A 16,133-nucleotide genomic window follows, 5' to 3' on the forward strand; every position below is an offset into this window, starting at 1 on the left:
AAGACGTCAATATGTCGCGAGCGGCGGCCGCCGATCGTCTGTAGGTGTGGCTCCAGGCGCTGCTGCCTGTGGTTTGCGAGCCGCACGGCGTCCGGGTTGGACGAGCCCACGGGGTAGAGCTCGCCGGAGCCTGTCAGGCCCAGCTGGTGCAGGAGGAGCTTGAAGAGCGGGCGGACGCAGGCGAGGCTGCCTGCTGTGATGGCGAGTCCTGCCTCTACGGTAGACCAGATTGCGATGTCGACCGTGTCGTCTGGGAAGAGAGAGTTGAAATTAGTGGAGTTCTTATGGGAGTATAAAGTTCAGAAGTCATATAGACAAGATACATGAGCTGGGAGAAAAGAGGATGGCTTACACAAAAAATCGGCATCTCGGAATCGTTCGACGTATGCCATCCTCACTACTGCACCACCGCTCGCGAGACATCCCATGCTCAGCAATGGGATGGTGGCCATCTTCATACGTTTAGGCATATCTATAAAGCGTTGGGCTATTAGCATGCAAGTCATCGCAGACGGACAAAGATCCTTCATTTTCTGGTTTTTCTTTTCCCTTCATTTTTCTTTTCTCTCTCCTTTTCTCGTAGGCGTTTGAATATAAATAGAAAGAGGCAGACTCACTCAAATTCCGGATAATAAAGATAGGCATAAGTGCAAATGAGAAATCGCATACGATGTTCAGGGCGGTATAGAGAAACGTCATATCGATGATGATGTCGACAGAGATGCAGCTGCCGGGCTGTGTCTTGTTCCAAAAGTACGAGACGGGCGTGCACTGGAGCACCGCGACGAAGAAGAATATGAGCCCCGTCACGACACTGAGGAACATGGCCAGGTAGATCACATGCAGTGTAATCTTCTTGACGATGATGCGGACCAGGAAAAGGCCAATCGATATCTTGGATAAGATCATAGTCCAGCAGTACCCGATATAACAGAAGAACCAGAACTAAAAGGTGAGCAGGAGAGTTAGTCTTAAGCCACAAGAGACATCATTCTCAAACTTCTTCCATTATTCTGCCCTGCCGTGCATTCATTCATTGCGGCGGGGTGAAGATAATTACCTCCATGGCTCGCTGGATCTCAGTCTCCGTCAGGGCAGCAAAATGTTGGCCGGTGCCGTAATGAACACCGCCCAGGACACAGCTGATGTAAAAGGTAAAGGTAATGGCAGCTGCGGTCATGAACCAGTCATCCCAACCGAAGCCTCGCATCATAAACACCCGGACATAGATGCGCAGGGCGTAGGATATGATGGCCACGATGAGGAAGCCGATGGCGACACCCCCGACCTCGGGCCCCCGGTTGTCAAGGGCCCGTGGGGCGACCTTGGCCAATTCTGAGAGGGGGGCCATGATCGTCGGCGTCCGTATTTTGTCGTCAGTTTTCAACTACCCGTCCGTCTGGGGCTGTACTTGTCGTATGAGGAGGGGATTCAGGTCAACTGCATGGTTGCACTGTCCCATCACACACACGCCAAAGGATTGGAGTGTGTTAGTCGATTAAGCGAGATGGAATTCGCGGACACGGTCCACGATATCGACGGAGAGATCCGTTACATATGTCGTCGAGAGTTAGTTGGTTGGGTTGGGGGGGAGGGGAAAGGAAGGAAAGAAATGAAATAAAACAAAAAAAGAAAGGTTGGGCTCAAGTAAGAGTAAAAAGAGTTTACAGAGTAGAGAGGAGAAGATCAAGGGCCATGTCATTTGCTAGCAGCATTTGCTCTTGTTTAGCTTGGGTTCACCCTTCTACTAGCGGCCGATCCAAAATCTCCTTTTGCTGGTTGGTGCACAGAAGCTATGTACCATAGTACGTACTACTGACTACTGTATGAGCCGGCGAGCCCCGGGTTCACTACGTCTAACGCAACTCGGTGACAGATCTTCGACACAACTGTGCACGTTTAAATCCCAATGCCCTGTAACGCTTTGACGGGGCGTGACGAGGACCCTCGAGATGGTCTTTTTTTCAGCCCTGACGAGCTCGCGTCGTTCGCGCCTTTCCAACAAGAGACCCACCTGCTGGAAGGAAAGAAGGGGGGAAAGAGGGGGGAGGACAAGGAAACAAGGGGTAGAGACAATGAGAGAGGCAGAGATGGTACTGTAGACAGACAGGCATTCATTTTCCAACCAGAAGAAAAGAAAAAGAAAAAAAGAACCACCCCGCTTCCTTGAATTGTGGACTATTCTCGTGGGCACGGGGATTTGAGGAGGGCGATGTGGCCCCTCTCCTCCCCCTCATTCAAGAAAATAAGGAACAGGAAACTCTTCACAAGTAGCGCCGAGGACTTGGGTGTGCTTTGAGACAACGGTCCGAGCGTGCAGAAGGGATACGACACGACCAACCGGGAAACTGTGGCCGGTGCCAGATAACTATGGGGACAGCTTGTGCTGACATGTTCTGTGCGCGTAGAGCCTGAACCTGGTTGCTCTGGACTTTTCCCCCCTCTCCTCTCCACCTTGACCTCCCCCGGTTCTTCAAGACCCAATTTTACACCGGGAGCCCAGTGTCGCATGGAAACAAGGTAAGCCTGGCTTGCCCCCTCTTCTGTGGGCATGGTTATAGTAGTAGTGTCTTCACACTACGAGTATGGCCTTGGTTACGGGTCTGATGTAACTTGTGGTGAATATTGGCTGAAGAATTACAGTGCCCAGTCATTACACGGTACACCACTGTGGCAGAGAGAAAGTAGGGCACGTTACTAGGGGTCATAGTGTATGGCGTAGTATGAGTCCGCTGGTTTTGGCCTGGGCGCAATACCTAGTGGTAGCCCATTGCCCTGGTCCGCACTGCTAGCTAGTATAAGTCTGGCTAGCCCTACCCAGGTTTCTCTGGCTCGCCCTACTGCACAGTACGGTATTATGTACGTGCGTCGTTTTAACTCAACTCCTAACTATTGCCATAGTCCAGTTGTCCATAGTAGTTAGTAGTTCCAGACTAAAAGTACCAGAGTAAATTCCCACTACAATACAGTACTTTACTCTTGTGGCTGATTCCACTTTGGACCCCCATCTTGTCTGTTCCACTGTGGCACTTTGGGGCTCTGAACGAAGCAGACACAGCGACCAATTGACACACCCACATCCCCAATTGAGAAGTACACACCGAAAAGAAAAGAAGGAAAGTAAAAAAAAAAAAATTAAAAAAAAAAGATCAAGCTGGGGGTAGTTTCATGACGTCTGCTGCATAAGTAAAAGGGCATGCACTTCAAGAGAGACAGAGGCCTCGGCTCGTGGTTTTGTTGCCATACCATGGTAGCCAGCGAGGACCCTGAACGAAGGATTCTTCAAAAAAAAAAAAAAAAAAAAATTACTCCCTGCTACATAGTACGTATACATTGATTCCACACAAACAAGCATGGGGAGTACGGTAGCACAAAGCATACGATCGGACAAATCGCTCGCCTATGCAACATCTGTAAGGAATAATGACGCTAGAGTTACCAGTCGCACGGTCAACCTCCACTCTCGTGATGCCGCGGTCCTTGCGCCCCTGGGCCCCCTTCCTCCGATGGCTGCTGCGAGCTCGTTGAAGGGCCAGCTGAAGAATTACTATCAAGTCATCTTGGGCATCAAGTGGCTTGAAATTCTCCATTGAATAATTATATAAAGCAATCCCAGCTGCCGATCAAGTCTCGATCTATGTCTTTCCCGCCCGCTCAACATGACTCTCAAGAGGCAAAACAGCTTGATGCCCAAGAATGCAGATCACCCAGGAGTCTGGTACGCTCAGAAAACCCGCATCCTGGACCTCTCTCTATCTCTCTCTCTTTTCAGGGCCTGTGGGGAAGTCTGGCAAATGTAACGTCTGTGGATACGGTGCGTCTTCTTCTCTCCCCGAGAGCGCCAAGCGTCTAGTCCCGGCCAATGTAGTGCCGGGAGGAAATTACTGCTTGGAGTACGAGGGCCGAGATTTCCTTCCCCCTCGTCTTGGAGTTCGCTCATTCGGAATCATACCCGGGGCTCACAGTCCATTTCATTCCCTGGAAAGCGTACCCACAGGACCAGCCTACCGGTATGGACAAAGAGATCGGTAGCTGGGAAACATTTCACAATCAGGGAAAGCAACTACTGATGTCGACATAGGGAACAGTAGTCTCTACTGCATATCTGTTCACTACGGCCTGTCAAAACAGAATGTATCCCCATCCAAAGCATAGATGCCAAAACCTCAAGAAGCAGAGGAATAAAAGGAGGGGAGGACCGCCACAATGATGAGCTTCAACCCCCCCCCCCCCAAACCCGGCCTTGCCCAGCCCAAGGGTCCCTTGAATTTTGTGCTGCGCCCGTTCCAGAGTTCTGGGCCTTCTACTCACGCCCGCCACGCAAGTGATTATTGCGACTCGGCCAAAGGCACTTGCTATTAGGAGACCTGCAGGTGATCGTTCCCAACTGACTCGCGAGAACCCGATTGACTTCCCATGATATCCGCTTAGCCGGACAACCAACATGAATGAATCTCACACAGGCACTTTTCAACGAACCATAGTAACGAGTCTATTAGGTGGGAGTGGGTTCGGAGTGTTTCCGGCTTGTTTCCGATGCATCGTCATGAATAAGACAAATAATAGGAGTTTGGGGAAGCACAGGTTCGTCTTCCGTACGGTCAGCTCGTCGGGTACTATCCTTCTCAGCTGAATGGCTTCCGAGTCGTCGCTATTTTCAAATTTCCGAAGTCCCGAGTTTTTCTTGTCTTTCTTCTTCCCCTTTAGACCAAACTATAGAAAGGTGTGGTCGAGAAAAAGTGTAACATTCCCCTGAGTGGCCTTCTTGGAGCGCGGCTTCCAACCTTAACAGAGATCAGCAGCAAGTGGATGAGACATGAGACAAATGATGAACTTTTGTAAGTCTGAAGAAGAAGGCGGTATGGTAATCCTTGAGACAACAACCAACATAATAATGATACATGTGACTGTGGCATGATGTCTTTTGGAGGAAAAAACAAAATCCCTTAGATCGTATCATACCATGCAGCGTTCAGATGGAGCTGAGACTCCACCAGACCCAACCCTCCCGGAAGCGTCGGCAGTCATGTGATGCGTGGGCGAGCTTATTGTTGCTGGGTTGCATCAGTACAGTTCACTACTAGGAATAGCTCAGGGCGCAGCTTTCGAGGATTTCACGTCGTGGCGAAAGTCAATCAGGATGAGGTGAAACTTATATTTTTTTGTTTGAAAGTATATTTTCCTTGCTTTCATTTTTCATTTTCTCCCTAAACCAACTGAACACAGACGTGATCAAAGAGGCCACCTAACTATGTTTGAGACCAAGACATTCGGCTCGTTCCGCTGCGGCAAGAATGGTGACCATACAAGCAGTGATCTACACGCCACATTGGTCAGCTCTGCATTCGGCGACGGATGAGCCCGCACCGCAGCAGCTCGTCACGAGAACGTGACGCCTTTAGTGAGCCAACCAGGTCTCACAGTCAGCAAGATGGTCAAGAAGAACGACAAATTTTCAGGGTTTTGCTGAAGCGAACGCGTGATGCGCTGACCCTCTGAGGTTTTGTCCCTCGGCTGCTCCTGACAATCACGGAAGCAATGCGTCCTGTATAATTGCAACTCACATATGGCTTAGGCAATCGGGTCCTCAAATGGATGTGATACCACTTAATGATGTGGCTTTCCCGAATCTCGACTTTTCAACAAACTCCTGACTGAGGGAGCACCGGTCTCATGAAAAGGGGGGGAAACGGCTACAAATGGCTCGGGCACCACTTTTGGAGAATAGAGTTCACTTAGGTCTGGCTCAGTCTAATCTTATCAGATATGAAAATGTTATATGACCTATAACCAACTAATTATGTGTAGCAGTGCAGTGCTCGAGAAACACTATGTAAAACACCACCAAGGTCAGGGCGGAGCTTATTGTCTGCTGCAGTGTGGTTGACGCTGAGGTCGCCAGAGCTATCAGATTATCACAGTCAGGAACAAACTTTGGTCAACAAGATAAAATCTTGATACGAGTACGACACTCTCAGCTTCCTCTATCGATCACCAACAAACCCTCGGACCCGGTGAGCCTTTGATACATGTGCGCTGAACTCTTAGCGAAAACTTGATGCGAATACCATGGCCTCAGGGGCAACATTTCAACCTCGCTAACACTGCTCAACCAAAGTAACAAGGCCTCAGTAAGTTGACAATGCCCATGCCCATGCCAAATAGCCACTGAACCTATCAAATGTCCGCGGGCAACCCATCGCGGTCCGCCAATGTAAGTGGGGACTCAAAAACGTTTGATAGCTTACGCCATCTAAACACTGGTCCAGTCCGTCCCACATGAACGACAATAAGGGGAACGCATCAAGGACTTTTTTCTCTCGAGAATCTTGGCCCTGTTATATTGAACCAGCTCGGGCGTCAATGTGTATCCTAGGCCAACTATAGTAGCCAAGTCTATTGCATTATGCCGGTAGACTTTTGGAAAGCTCGTGCTGCAGCTTCGAGTACCGAAGTCGGCAGTTCCTGGGCCAGTCATCTGCATTATCTTGTTGCTGGGGATGATACCAGATGACAATCATCTCGAGGGAATACGAAATATTGCATACTACAGACCAAGTTATAGCCATCTTGTACCCATGAAATGGTATTGCAGCACTTAGTGGTTCTCATTTCCTCTTCAGTTCTGATTGGATATCTTTGAGACCTTACTAGTTAGTCGCTGGTCCCCATCCAGTCTGGCCAATGCCCATCAACTCGAATCGAATCTCTTCATGCGTCCACATGATCTTGAACTCCCTTCAAAACGACATAATGCAGACATTTATCAATCTGCCGTTTCCACTACTGCATCTTGGAGATCACGGGATCCAGGGGCAACGTGCACCCAAGAGCAGAATGCCTAGCCGTTTCAATATCGTGAGGGTAATCCCATCCTTTTCGGGCTTAATTGTCTGCCAATGTCGCATCACCAATGGGGTCTGCCCCCTGCGCCTCAACCACATTCAAATCTGCTGCAAGTGGAGTTGAGCTTCCATTTCCGGCCTCTCCCCTCTTACCTGCGTATGCAAGATGTGCGACAGCGTGGTTCCAAGAGAATGCCCATGCTACACAGTATATCGCCGATCTGCAGTGAACATGTCAAATGATCCACTCGCCGTATTACCCCAAGAGCCACTGTTCTTATTCTTTTGATCATCAGGCACTGGCAGCAAGCTGTGCTGCACATCAGATCTGAGTGCTTGATCAGGGGATCCATACGTCCGCCCGCTCCACCCGGATTTGTCACAGCCCACCACACCGGACTGGACTGGAACACAATGAACTCAGTCGAGTTTACCTGCAAGGGAAGGGATGCCGTCGAAGCAACCACGGGGATTTCGGCTGGCCCATATCAAAACGATAGATTTTTTTTTCTGGATCGATGGGACGAGGCTCCTCTCAAGACTTCGTCATTCAGCTGAAAGGAGTTCAAGATGAGAAGCGGGAAGTTGGTCAGCCTCTTCTTGACCAACAGGCTATGTCACCTCTCGGCGTCTCGGCAAAATGTCTCTAGATTCTGCCGAACAATTGCGGGTCTACGGACTTTGCAGCTCAAACAGGTCGAGTCGGCCTCAATGGCATTTGACAGTTTCCCCAGCCTTGTATACTGTGGCTGACCACTCTAGAGCTCGAGACGGTTGCCTTGAGGTTCCAAGAGGGAGAAAGCGAGTTCTTGAAGTGCGGTTCGAGACTACTGTCCTCCTAGGTCTTGAAAGTCAGGCACACCCAGGCTTCTTTCTCCTCTCCAGCCGTCATTCGATTCAGTGCGTCAGTCTGGAGGTGTGTGATCCAACTTACAATCACATTTTGAGTCCGCAAACGGTCTTGAAAATCATGTCACCACAGGACCAGCTGGAGGTAGGCTGCGTTGCAAGGTGATACAGGCTGTCGAGCAACCTAAACATGTTGGTCACTGTAGTTGCTAGCGTTTTCGAATTCAATATGTGGCTCTTCCTGCCCAAGACGAAGTAATTATTCCCCTGTTGTGATGCTTGAGTCTTGACAACCGCCTCGGGATCATTTGCCCGCTACATAGTGCAAAGCCATACTATCGCAGGCTTTGTACGCCTTGGCTGCTGATATGTGCGCAGGAAAAAGTCAAGACACGCGCTCCATACAGCCTCGCGAGCTGGATGAGCTCTACATGCACCCTAGCCCAAACAGTGTCGCGATTGCTCGGAAACAAAGGGAAACAACGCCTGACTTGGGCGATGAGGCGCCTCACTGGCTAGAGGATCGTGCTCTTGTCACGAGGAAGGAGGCGAGACACCAAGACGGCAAGCCGACTGTGTTCTCCACGACGACGGTTGTCAGCAGCCTAACGACAACCGTCGGGGAGGGCACGACCTCAACAGCAACCGTCAACACGATCAAGATCGTGACAACCTTGAGTGTCAACACGAGCGTCCTCACCGAGCAAGTCAGACACGCTACGTCTGACCTGAGCTCACCACAGAAGCGCAACAGGCCTTCACGAGTTGAGGGGTTGGATACTTACTCATCCCTTCTGCTCACTAGTGACACCACTCTTTCCCGGCCGTTTGTGACGAACTCGGACGACAAATCAAGAGGGCTGTTGACACCAAAGCAAAGACAAATTCCAGACGCTGGCACAATTACATCCATGATCACAGTCATCTCGCGAGTTCTGGTTACATCAGCACCGTCACCAGCCCCAGTGACCGACACCGCTCGATCACTGTCGACAGTCACCATCACATCACCAATCATCCCAACTATTACTTCAACCCCGGTACCAACAACAACAACGACCCCTTTCTTTAGTGGACCTGCCGGGTCCTCATCCCCTACTGTTGGTCTTTCCGCCCCAACATCCACATCTTCCCTGACCTCTCCAGCGCACGCCTCGCCCCCGAGCATACGTGTCGTAGCAGGCCTCGTGGTCGGCGCAGTTCTCAGCGCTCTACTGCTCGTGTCGCTTATTGCCTTGTGCCTGAGACGCAGGCACAGGAATCGGTCCAGTCCTACGCACGTGGATACAAATGGCGATGAAATTGGCTTCCCGGCCACTGTTGAGGCCGTACAATTCGCTACTACTGAGCTTGTAAGAGAAGGCTTCGATACCAACCTGGCGCCACCGACGAGGGTAGTCCCGCATGGCACGGCTCAGGGGTTGTCAGGAGAAGTACGCTTGGTCGACAGTCCATTGTCTTCTCTAAGCCCGAGATGTAATGCCGAGCATGCCATCAAACATGGCAGCGCAGCTGTCAAGCCGAGCATGCCGTCGAGCAACAAGGTGTTCCAGGAGATATGGGAAGAACTGAGCCTGCACGAGACCGACACAGCGTCGCCTCGATCAAGCCATCCGTCCGCTCTTCCAGCGCCGCTGTCCTTGGCCCGGCCCCAGGATCATCACAGTGTACGCTTGTCTGGGCATAGCAACATCACCCAGGGCTGCAAGACAAGCGACCGTCAAAGCAGCATCGTCCACAGCCCAGAGGAGGCAGGACGGTCCGGCATGCTCGGCGGCGACGGCATCACGCCATCTACACGACACCATGGAGGGTGGAACAGCAGCAGCAGTAGCATTCTGGAACCAGCTGATAATATAGCAGTGGCAAGCAAGCTTCCCACCTTCAAGAAGCGATGGGGTCGCGTCTGGCCGGAATGGCTTGAGATCCAGGGGTGACGACCAGGGCCATACGGAGCTGTCTGTAGCGACTGCTGGAGGGTTTATGGCAGTCTGAGGGTGATGAGGATGAGGATATTACAACCTGAGAGCAGATTTCTGTGTTTCCCAGTCCAGCTAGGTCAAAGGCGTGGACGACCATAAGAGGCGGCGAACCAGGAAGGTTGAAGCCTGATTGTCTGCACTTTCTGTAGTGAGTAAAAGGGGCCTGCTCAGACGAGGGTTTGTGCGATGCACCTTATTCGCAGCATGATCGCAGTGGCCATATGCATTGCAGTGTTGGTTGAGGACTATAATAACACCTACTACGTGCGTCACTGCTTCTTCAGTCCCTTATTCTTGCTGTCACATTTGTCGTAGCTGGACTTCTTCTCAAGCCAACCTAATTCCTAATTTAGATGCACTCAGAAAACATCCGTCTTGCCTCCTATAGATAAATTCCCCGGTAGAGGCGTTTGATGTGATCGAGGAGCGCAGGATGCCTGTCTGCATGATTTCACCGTTCATGCAAAGTCGTGGCTCGCTTAATCCTCTGCAGACGGAACCAACAATCCTGCGCAGATGTGATGTGAAACGCTTGTTTATGTTTCGGCCTCAAGGTATCATGCAGGAGACTGCTAATGCTATGGACCAATACGGGCCTCCATCGTACGATGTGTGGCTTGGCGGAGAGCTTTTTTTTTTTTTTTTTTTCTTCTTTTTTTTTACGTGATAAGCCATACTAAGGAAAAGTGGCTCGGACTGCACTTTGGATGTGCGCGAAGAAGACCAGGCTCATAGCTGTGGATGGATAGCAACTGTGAGGGCAAGGTGCTATCATATCACTTTCATGCGCTATGACACGCATACCCGGGCCAGCACAACGCCATGCGACCTCATCATATCTTCAAAATGTTTCTTTTTTTTTTTTCCTTGTCCAAACTCCCGATATTGTACACACAGGCAAAACACACAGCCGGCGCGAGCCACCTTTAATTTCGCCCCCTCCCGGGCCCTGAAGAATCTCAAGAGCCGGCCAGCCCTCTCCGTACTGGAAGCTCCGTGGTCCGTGTCCAAAGAACGCCATGCCATGTCGAGTGAAGATGTATATAAATACGCCATATGCAGCGGGGAATATTTCGATGTCGAGGTCTTGCCGCCCAAATGTCCCTGTCCCTTCCTTCCTTGCTTTGTTCCTCCCCATCGTCGTCGGTGTGAAGGGGTAGCGTCGTTGCGGGATCGAAGTTCTGCCGTCGGGTTCTTGATCTGGAGTCTCTTGTAGCCTGTAAACCTCATCGGCGCCAGTCCTCATCCAGCCCCCCTCCCTCATCACCGATCTTTGTAGATATTCGGCTTCCACCCCTCCTTTGCCTCCTTCTCTTGCGCCATCTTCTCCTGCATGGGTCGCACCTCGGCCTCGATCCTCTCTCTTGCCCGCAATATCTTGCTCTGCAGGTAAAAGCTTCCCCCCTTCTGCGGATCATTAGCGTCGAATAGCCGCTTGAACCGCTCCATTACGTCCTCCATGTCTGCCTTGCCACCCTGCGGCGGCTTTACGTTCAGGATCTTGACAGCCTCGTCGAGCGTCATGCCGCTCGTGATGCTTGCGCGCCCAGATGCAGATGCACCGCCGGCTTTTTGCTGTGCACGCTGGTAGGAGGACGAGGCGGAGGCCTGCTTGTAGGCCTCGGCGAAGGCGCGGCCCACAACGCGGGTGCCAATGAGGACGACTTGGGTTATGAGGCGGTACGCCTAGAAGGATGCGGTAGTCAGTTTGCGAGTCCTCCTCGAGTAAGAGCATCCGCGCCAGACATCGCAAGAGGGAGGAAAGAAGAGATGCTCTGCGCCGTCTGTATCGGGCGAAAGGAAGCAAAGGAATGTCGAAGCTCGGGGCTCGGGTCTTCTTACCATTGTGAACGACCGGATGCGCTGGTCTGCACCTCACAATCTATTACGGTGCCCACAACTATGAGATTGAAATATAGTCGTGTCAAATGGACGATTGCGCCCTCGAGGAGACGTCTTGAGAGTATGAGGATGAGGAGGCCAGAGAGGTGGAATCGTAGTCCAGAAGCTGGCTGCCGGCGAGGATGGCGACATGAAATTTTGCCGAAGGAGAAAAAGACCCCGGCTCGACCTTTGTGCCTGCCAAAGCCGCTTGCTGTGGCACCAAAAGGTTTGCCTGCCGGGTGTCAAGAGCTCAGGCACCCGCAGGCACTTGGCACCCCGGCATAGACCCTCCTGCAAGGACAAGCTGCAGGACAAGCTGGCCCCCCTGAACATCCTGACATCAACCTGCGAACTGCGTCTTGCTGTCCAGAAATTCCTCTTTTGACATCTGAAATTCTGCATGGTCTGCATAACGAGCCTTCCACCACACCACCCACCATATTCTTCATTTGACCAATCATTTCTCCTTTGAACGCGTGTCCTCTCTGCACTGAAGCAAGGGCAAAAGCCACCAGACAACAGCGTCTGCCGTATCCTCAGAGCAGGCAACGAACACGCCCTTGACAGCCTAACCAATCCTCCTCCCTCACCACCACCACCCAAACAAGAAACGAAGACAGACAGCAAGGCCAACATGGCACAGTACGGCTATGGCGCGCAGCCCCAAGGCAATCCAGCCTACGCGCCCCAGTCCGCCCAGAATCTCCAGTTCTACCCATCTTCGTATGGCGCACCAAACGATGTCTCGGGCCACGCAGCATCCTCGCAGTCTTCCTATGGCTACGGCGCACCCTCGGGCACGATGGGCGGTGGAGGAGCAAACTTTGGCTTTGGACCCGCGGCTGGTGTCTCGGGGCGCATGGGCGAGCAGGGCGGACTGAGGACCGGCTGGCTCGCAGCTTTCTCGGCAGAGGGTTACGAGGGCGAGCCCTCGCTGCTGGAGGAGCTGGACATCAACTTTGGACACATCCAGGCAAAGGTAGGTTCTCTTCTCCTGCCTTGCCTGTTTCCCTCTCTCTGTCTCTCTCTTGCTACTGGACAATACAAATACTGACTGAGATCACCCTTCCCCGCTTAATAGACAATAGCAGTCCTGAACCCCTTCCGACGAATCGACCAGCACCTTATGGACGACAGCGACATCATAGGACCCCTGATCTTTCTCGTCTGCTTCGGCTTCCTGCTCGCCCTCTCCGGCACCCTCCATTTTGGCTACGTCTACGGCCTATCATTGATGGGCTCGACCTCCCTACACGTCATCATCAGCCTCATGACTCCCCAAGACGATGCTGACCCGGGCAACCCCTCCCCAGCCGGTGCAACCCCTTACGCCGGCGCGTCGTCTCCACAGCCGCCGTCCTCGCAGCACGGCCACCATCACCACGCCAACGAGCTGTCCGCGACGCTCACCTGGAGTCGGAGCGCCTCCGTGCTGGGCTACTGCATCATCCCGCTCCTAGCCATGAGCGTCGTCGGCGTCTTCATGCCCATGGATACCCCCATGGGCATCGTCATGACCTCCGCCGCCATCATGTGGTGTACCTACAGCGCCTCGGGTATGTTCTGCGCCGTGGGCCGGCTGCGGAGCATGAGAGGTTTGGTCGCCTACCCACTGGCGCTGTTCTACGTAGGGTTTGGCATAATGACCATCTTTTCATCGCGAGGATCGGGGAACATGGCAAAGATCGTGGGCAGTGCGGGCACTTCGTAGGCCGTGTGCCGTGGCTGGCAGTTTGGCGTAGCTCGAGGGAAAAAGGGACCCGTTCATCATAAGACGGGATGTGGGTATTTTTACGAGCAGGATACTAGATAGACACTTGCATGTGCGAATAGCATCATCAGTCAATCAAAAAGAAACTTGAAAAAAGAAAAGAGGAAATAAAAACATCTTGTATTGTGGTCATAAACTCCGTACGGCCCCCCCCCCCTTTAACAATATGCATTTTTTTCATAATAAAAAGAACAAGAACAGGAAATAAAACAAAGCCTGCCCTTCCCAAGGGCGGCACAAAGTTTCCCGCCCCCAAATCCTCTCTTTGGAGGAAGTAAAAAAAACATTGCCCCTGATGGGGAAACACAGGGCCTCCCAAACGCCGAAGAAAAAAAACTTTGGGCCCCGAAAAACACGAGAGCCGAAGAGACAGAGAAAAATTTTGCCCTCAGGCGGCGTCCTCGTGGACGCTGGCCAGCATGCTGAACTGGCCACCGGCGCCGGCCCAGACGACCGACGAGTCCCGCACCGCGCTGTTGTTAATCAGCGTGGGGACGAGGACGTCGCCGGCCGTCTCGCCGACGCCGCACTGGTAGTTGGAGTTGAACCCCCAACTGTAGGCTTTGCCCTCCCTGGTGACCACCAGGGAGGTGTCAGTGCCGGCGTCGGCACAGACGACCGCGCCGGGGATGTCCAGCACAGCCGGGACCACGAGGATCCGCGGCTGGCCGCAGCCGTCGTAGACGCAGTTCTCCTGGGAGAACGCGTCGCGAGGGACGCCGACCTGGCTGCCGTCGATGCGGCCAAAGGCCAGGGCCTTGCCGTCCTCGGTGACGGCCACCGAGTGGTGCTCGCCGCCCACGATGCCGGTGACGACGTGGCCGGCCAGAGCCTCCACCAGCGTGGGCTGGAGGAGGGTGGCGTCGTCCTCGCCGGCGTCGGCCTCCACGCCGAGCTGGCTGAAGTTGTTGAGCCCCCAGGCCCAGACGCGGCCCTCGCCGTCGATGGCGAAGGAGTGGTACGAGCCGCAGGCGATCTTGGTGATCTTGACGCCGCGCTTGAAGTTGAGGCCGGCGGGGCGCAGGGCGGAGGCCTTCATGTCGCGCTCGACAACGCGACGGCCCAGCTGGTTCTGCTCGGCGGCGCCCCAGGTCTGGATCTTGCCCTTGTTGTCAAGGGTCATGACGTGGTTGGAGCCGGTGGCGATGGCGACCACCTTGGTAGGCTCGGGGAGGAGGGCGGGGTACCACTGGATCTTTGTATCCTTGCTGAAGCCCAGGATGCCATCAGAGCACTGTATGTATTGTGTGTGTGTGTGTGTGGTCAGCAGGTGAAATAGGTTAGGGTGCGAAGAATGAGACCTTAGTTTCTAAGAAGTGTTTGTGAGTTGTAAGACTTACGCGGAATGTGCCCCAGGAGTAGACGCGACCATCCTCGGTGAGGGCGAAGGAGGCGCTGTCGGTGGCGGCGACCTGAACAAACTTGGTGCCAGGCGCGATGTTCTTCGTGTTCACCTCGGTAGGGGTGCTCTCACGAGGGTTGAGACCGGAATCGTCAGAGTCGGAATCGGAATCCTCCTCAGCAACGTCGACATTGCGCAGACCGCCATCCCACTGGGTGTCGCGACCCAGAGTGCCTTGATCGTTGACACCCCAGGTAAGGATCTTGTTGTCCTTGGTGAGGGCGATAGCATGCATGCCACCGCAGGCGACTTGGACGACACCGACAAGCTCGGCAGACAGGTTGACATTCTTGCGGGGGCGCTTCACGTCGATGGGCTTCTTACCATCGACTTTGGTGGCACCGAGGCCAAGCTCACCAGCACTGCCCTCGCCGAAGACGTAGACATCGAGAACCTGAGTGGGGGCAAAGTTGATCTGAACGCCAATCTTGACCTTGGGGGTAGGGGTAGCTTTCTTCTTGGGAGCAGCCTTGACGGTCTTCTCGCCGGTGACTTTGGCTTTCTTGGCAACGGGAGCATCGTTCTCCTTACCGTCATCGGCAGACTTGCGCTTTTGGGCAGGCTTCTTGGGAGCCGTGCTGGTCTTCTTGGAGGCCGTCTTGGTCTTCTTGGCGACAGGGCCCTCGTTCTCGCTCTCGTCCTCATCATCGACATCGGCAGACTTGCGCTTCTTGGTAGCAGTAGACTTCTTGATAGCAGACTTCTTGACAGCAGGCTTCTTGGCAGCAGCGGCCTTGGTCTTGCTGGCAGTGGTGGTAGAGGTAGACTTCTTAGCTGCGACAGACTTGGTCTTGGTGGCAGCGGGCTTCTCCTTGGGAGCCGTCTTGGCCTTCTTGGGGGCAGGGGCCTCGCTCTCATTCTCGTCCTCATCATCCTCATCCTCAGTAGCCTTACGCTTGCGCGACATGTTGGCGCGCAGAGAGGGAGCCTTGCCAGCAGACTTGGCAACGGGCTTCTTCTTGGTGCCTGCGGCTGGGTTGTTGTCGGCGGTGATGGCGCCTGACTTGGTATTGGTGGCCTTCTTTGAGGTAGCACGCGTCTTGGAGGGGGCGGTAGAGGAAGAAGTGGAGGTGGTAGTGGTCTTGGTCGCGCTCTTTCGAGAGACGCGCTGCTTGACGGACTGCGCAAGCGCAGCCACAGCCTTCTTGGGAGGCATTGTTGATTGATGACGGAGTGAGTGATGAGGGAACAAGATGAAAGTGTGAGAAACGCGTACTTGCTGGTCGTAGCGTTCAGGCGTGGGAAGAGAGGGAATTGAATGTGGTGATGAATGCGGTGATGATGAGAGCTGTTGTTGCGTGTCAAAACGAAACGCGGATGAGGTTCTGTGATGAAGGAGAGAATGGATAATGATCTGGAGATCGAATTGGTAAACGAACTTCAAAGTTTGATTGTTATTG

The 16,133-nt window shown here is 53.2% G+C and overlaps 5 protein-coding genes across 5 annotated transcripts; 2 read left to right on the plus strand and 3 right to left on the minus strand.

Moving 5' to 3' along the window:
* Positions 1-122: 122 nt before the first annotated feature.
* Positions 123-1,312, minus strand: M406DRAFT_221189 (uncharacterized protein; the record flags this gene model as incomplete). The annotated part of the gene is made up of 4 exons (XM_040915586.1): positions 123-250; positions 353-472; positions 618-945; positions 1,061-1,312. Coding segments are annotated over 4 exons (828 nt in total), but the record flags the coding sequence as incomplete, so codon positions are not given.
* Positions 1,313-7,815: 6,503 nt separating this feature from the next.
* On the plus strand, positions 7,816-9,631 carry M406DRAFT_333759 (uncharacterized protein; the record flags this gene model as incomplete). Its single annotated transcript, XM_040920868.1, has 4 exons — positions 7,816-7,839; positions 8,102-8,401; positions 8,551-8,734; positions 8,841-9,631. 4 exons carry the CDS (start codon positions 7,816-7,818, stop codon positions 9,629-9,631), a joined length of 1,299 nt encoding a protein of 432 aa, XP_040772682.1.
* Positions 9,632-10,939: 1,308 nt separating this feature from the next.
* Positions 10,940-11,521, minus strand: M406DRAFT_74647 (uncharacterized protein; the record flags this gene model as incomplete). The annotated part of the gene is made up of 2 exons (XM_040925756.1): positions 10,940-11,362; positions 11,519-11,521. 2 exons carry the CDS (start codon positions 11,519-11,521, stop codon positions 10,940-10,942), a joined length of 426 nt encoding a protein of 141 aa, XP_040772683.1.
* Positions 11,522-12,194: 673 nt separating this feature from the next.
* On the plus strand, positions 12,195-13,271 carry M406DRAFT_333761 (Yip1-domain-containing protein; the record flags this gene model as incomplete). The annotated part of the gene is made up of 2 exons (XM_040920869.1): positions 12,195-12,539; positions 12,642-13,271. The coding sequence occupies 2 exons, from the start codon at positions 12,195-12,197 to the stop codon at positions 13,269-13,271; spliced, it is 975 nt and encodes a 324-aa protein (XP_040772684.1).
* Positions 13,272-13,725: 454 nt separating this feature from the next.
* Positions 13,726-15,253, minus strand: M406DRAFT_238994 (RCC1/BLIP-II; the record flags this gene model as incomplete). The annotated part of the gene is made up of 2 exons (XM_040916081.1): positions 13,726-14,565; positions 14,672-15,253. Coding segments are annotated over 2 exons (1,422 nt in total), but the record flags the coding sequence as incomplete, so codon positions are not given.
* Positions 15,254-16,133: the final 880 nt, after the last annotated feature.

The sequence above is a fragment of the Cryphonectria parasitica genome (genome assembly GCF_011745365.1).
Source record: "Cryphonectria parasitica EP155 unplaced genomic scaffold M406scaffold_8, whole genome shotgun sequence".
Taxonomy (NCBI): Eukaryota; Fungi; Ascomycota; class Sordariomycetes; order Diaporthales; family Cryphonectriaceae; genus Cryphonectria; species Cryphonectria parasitica.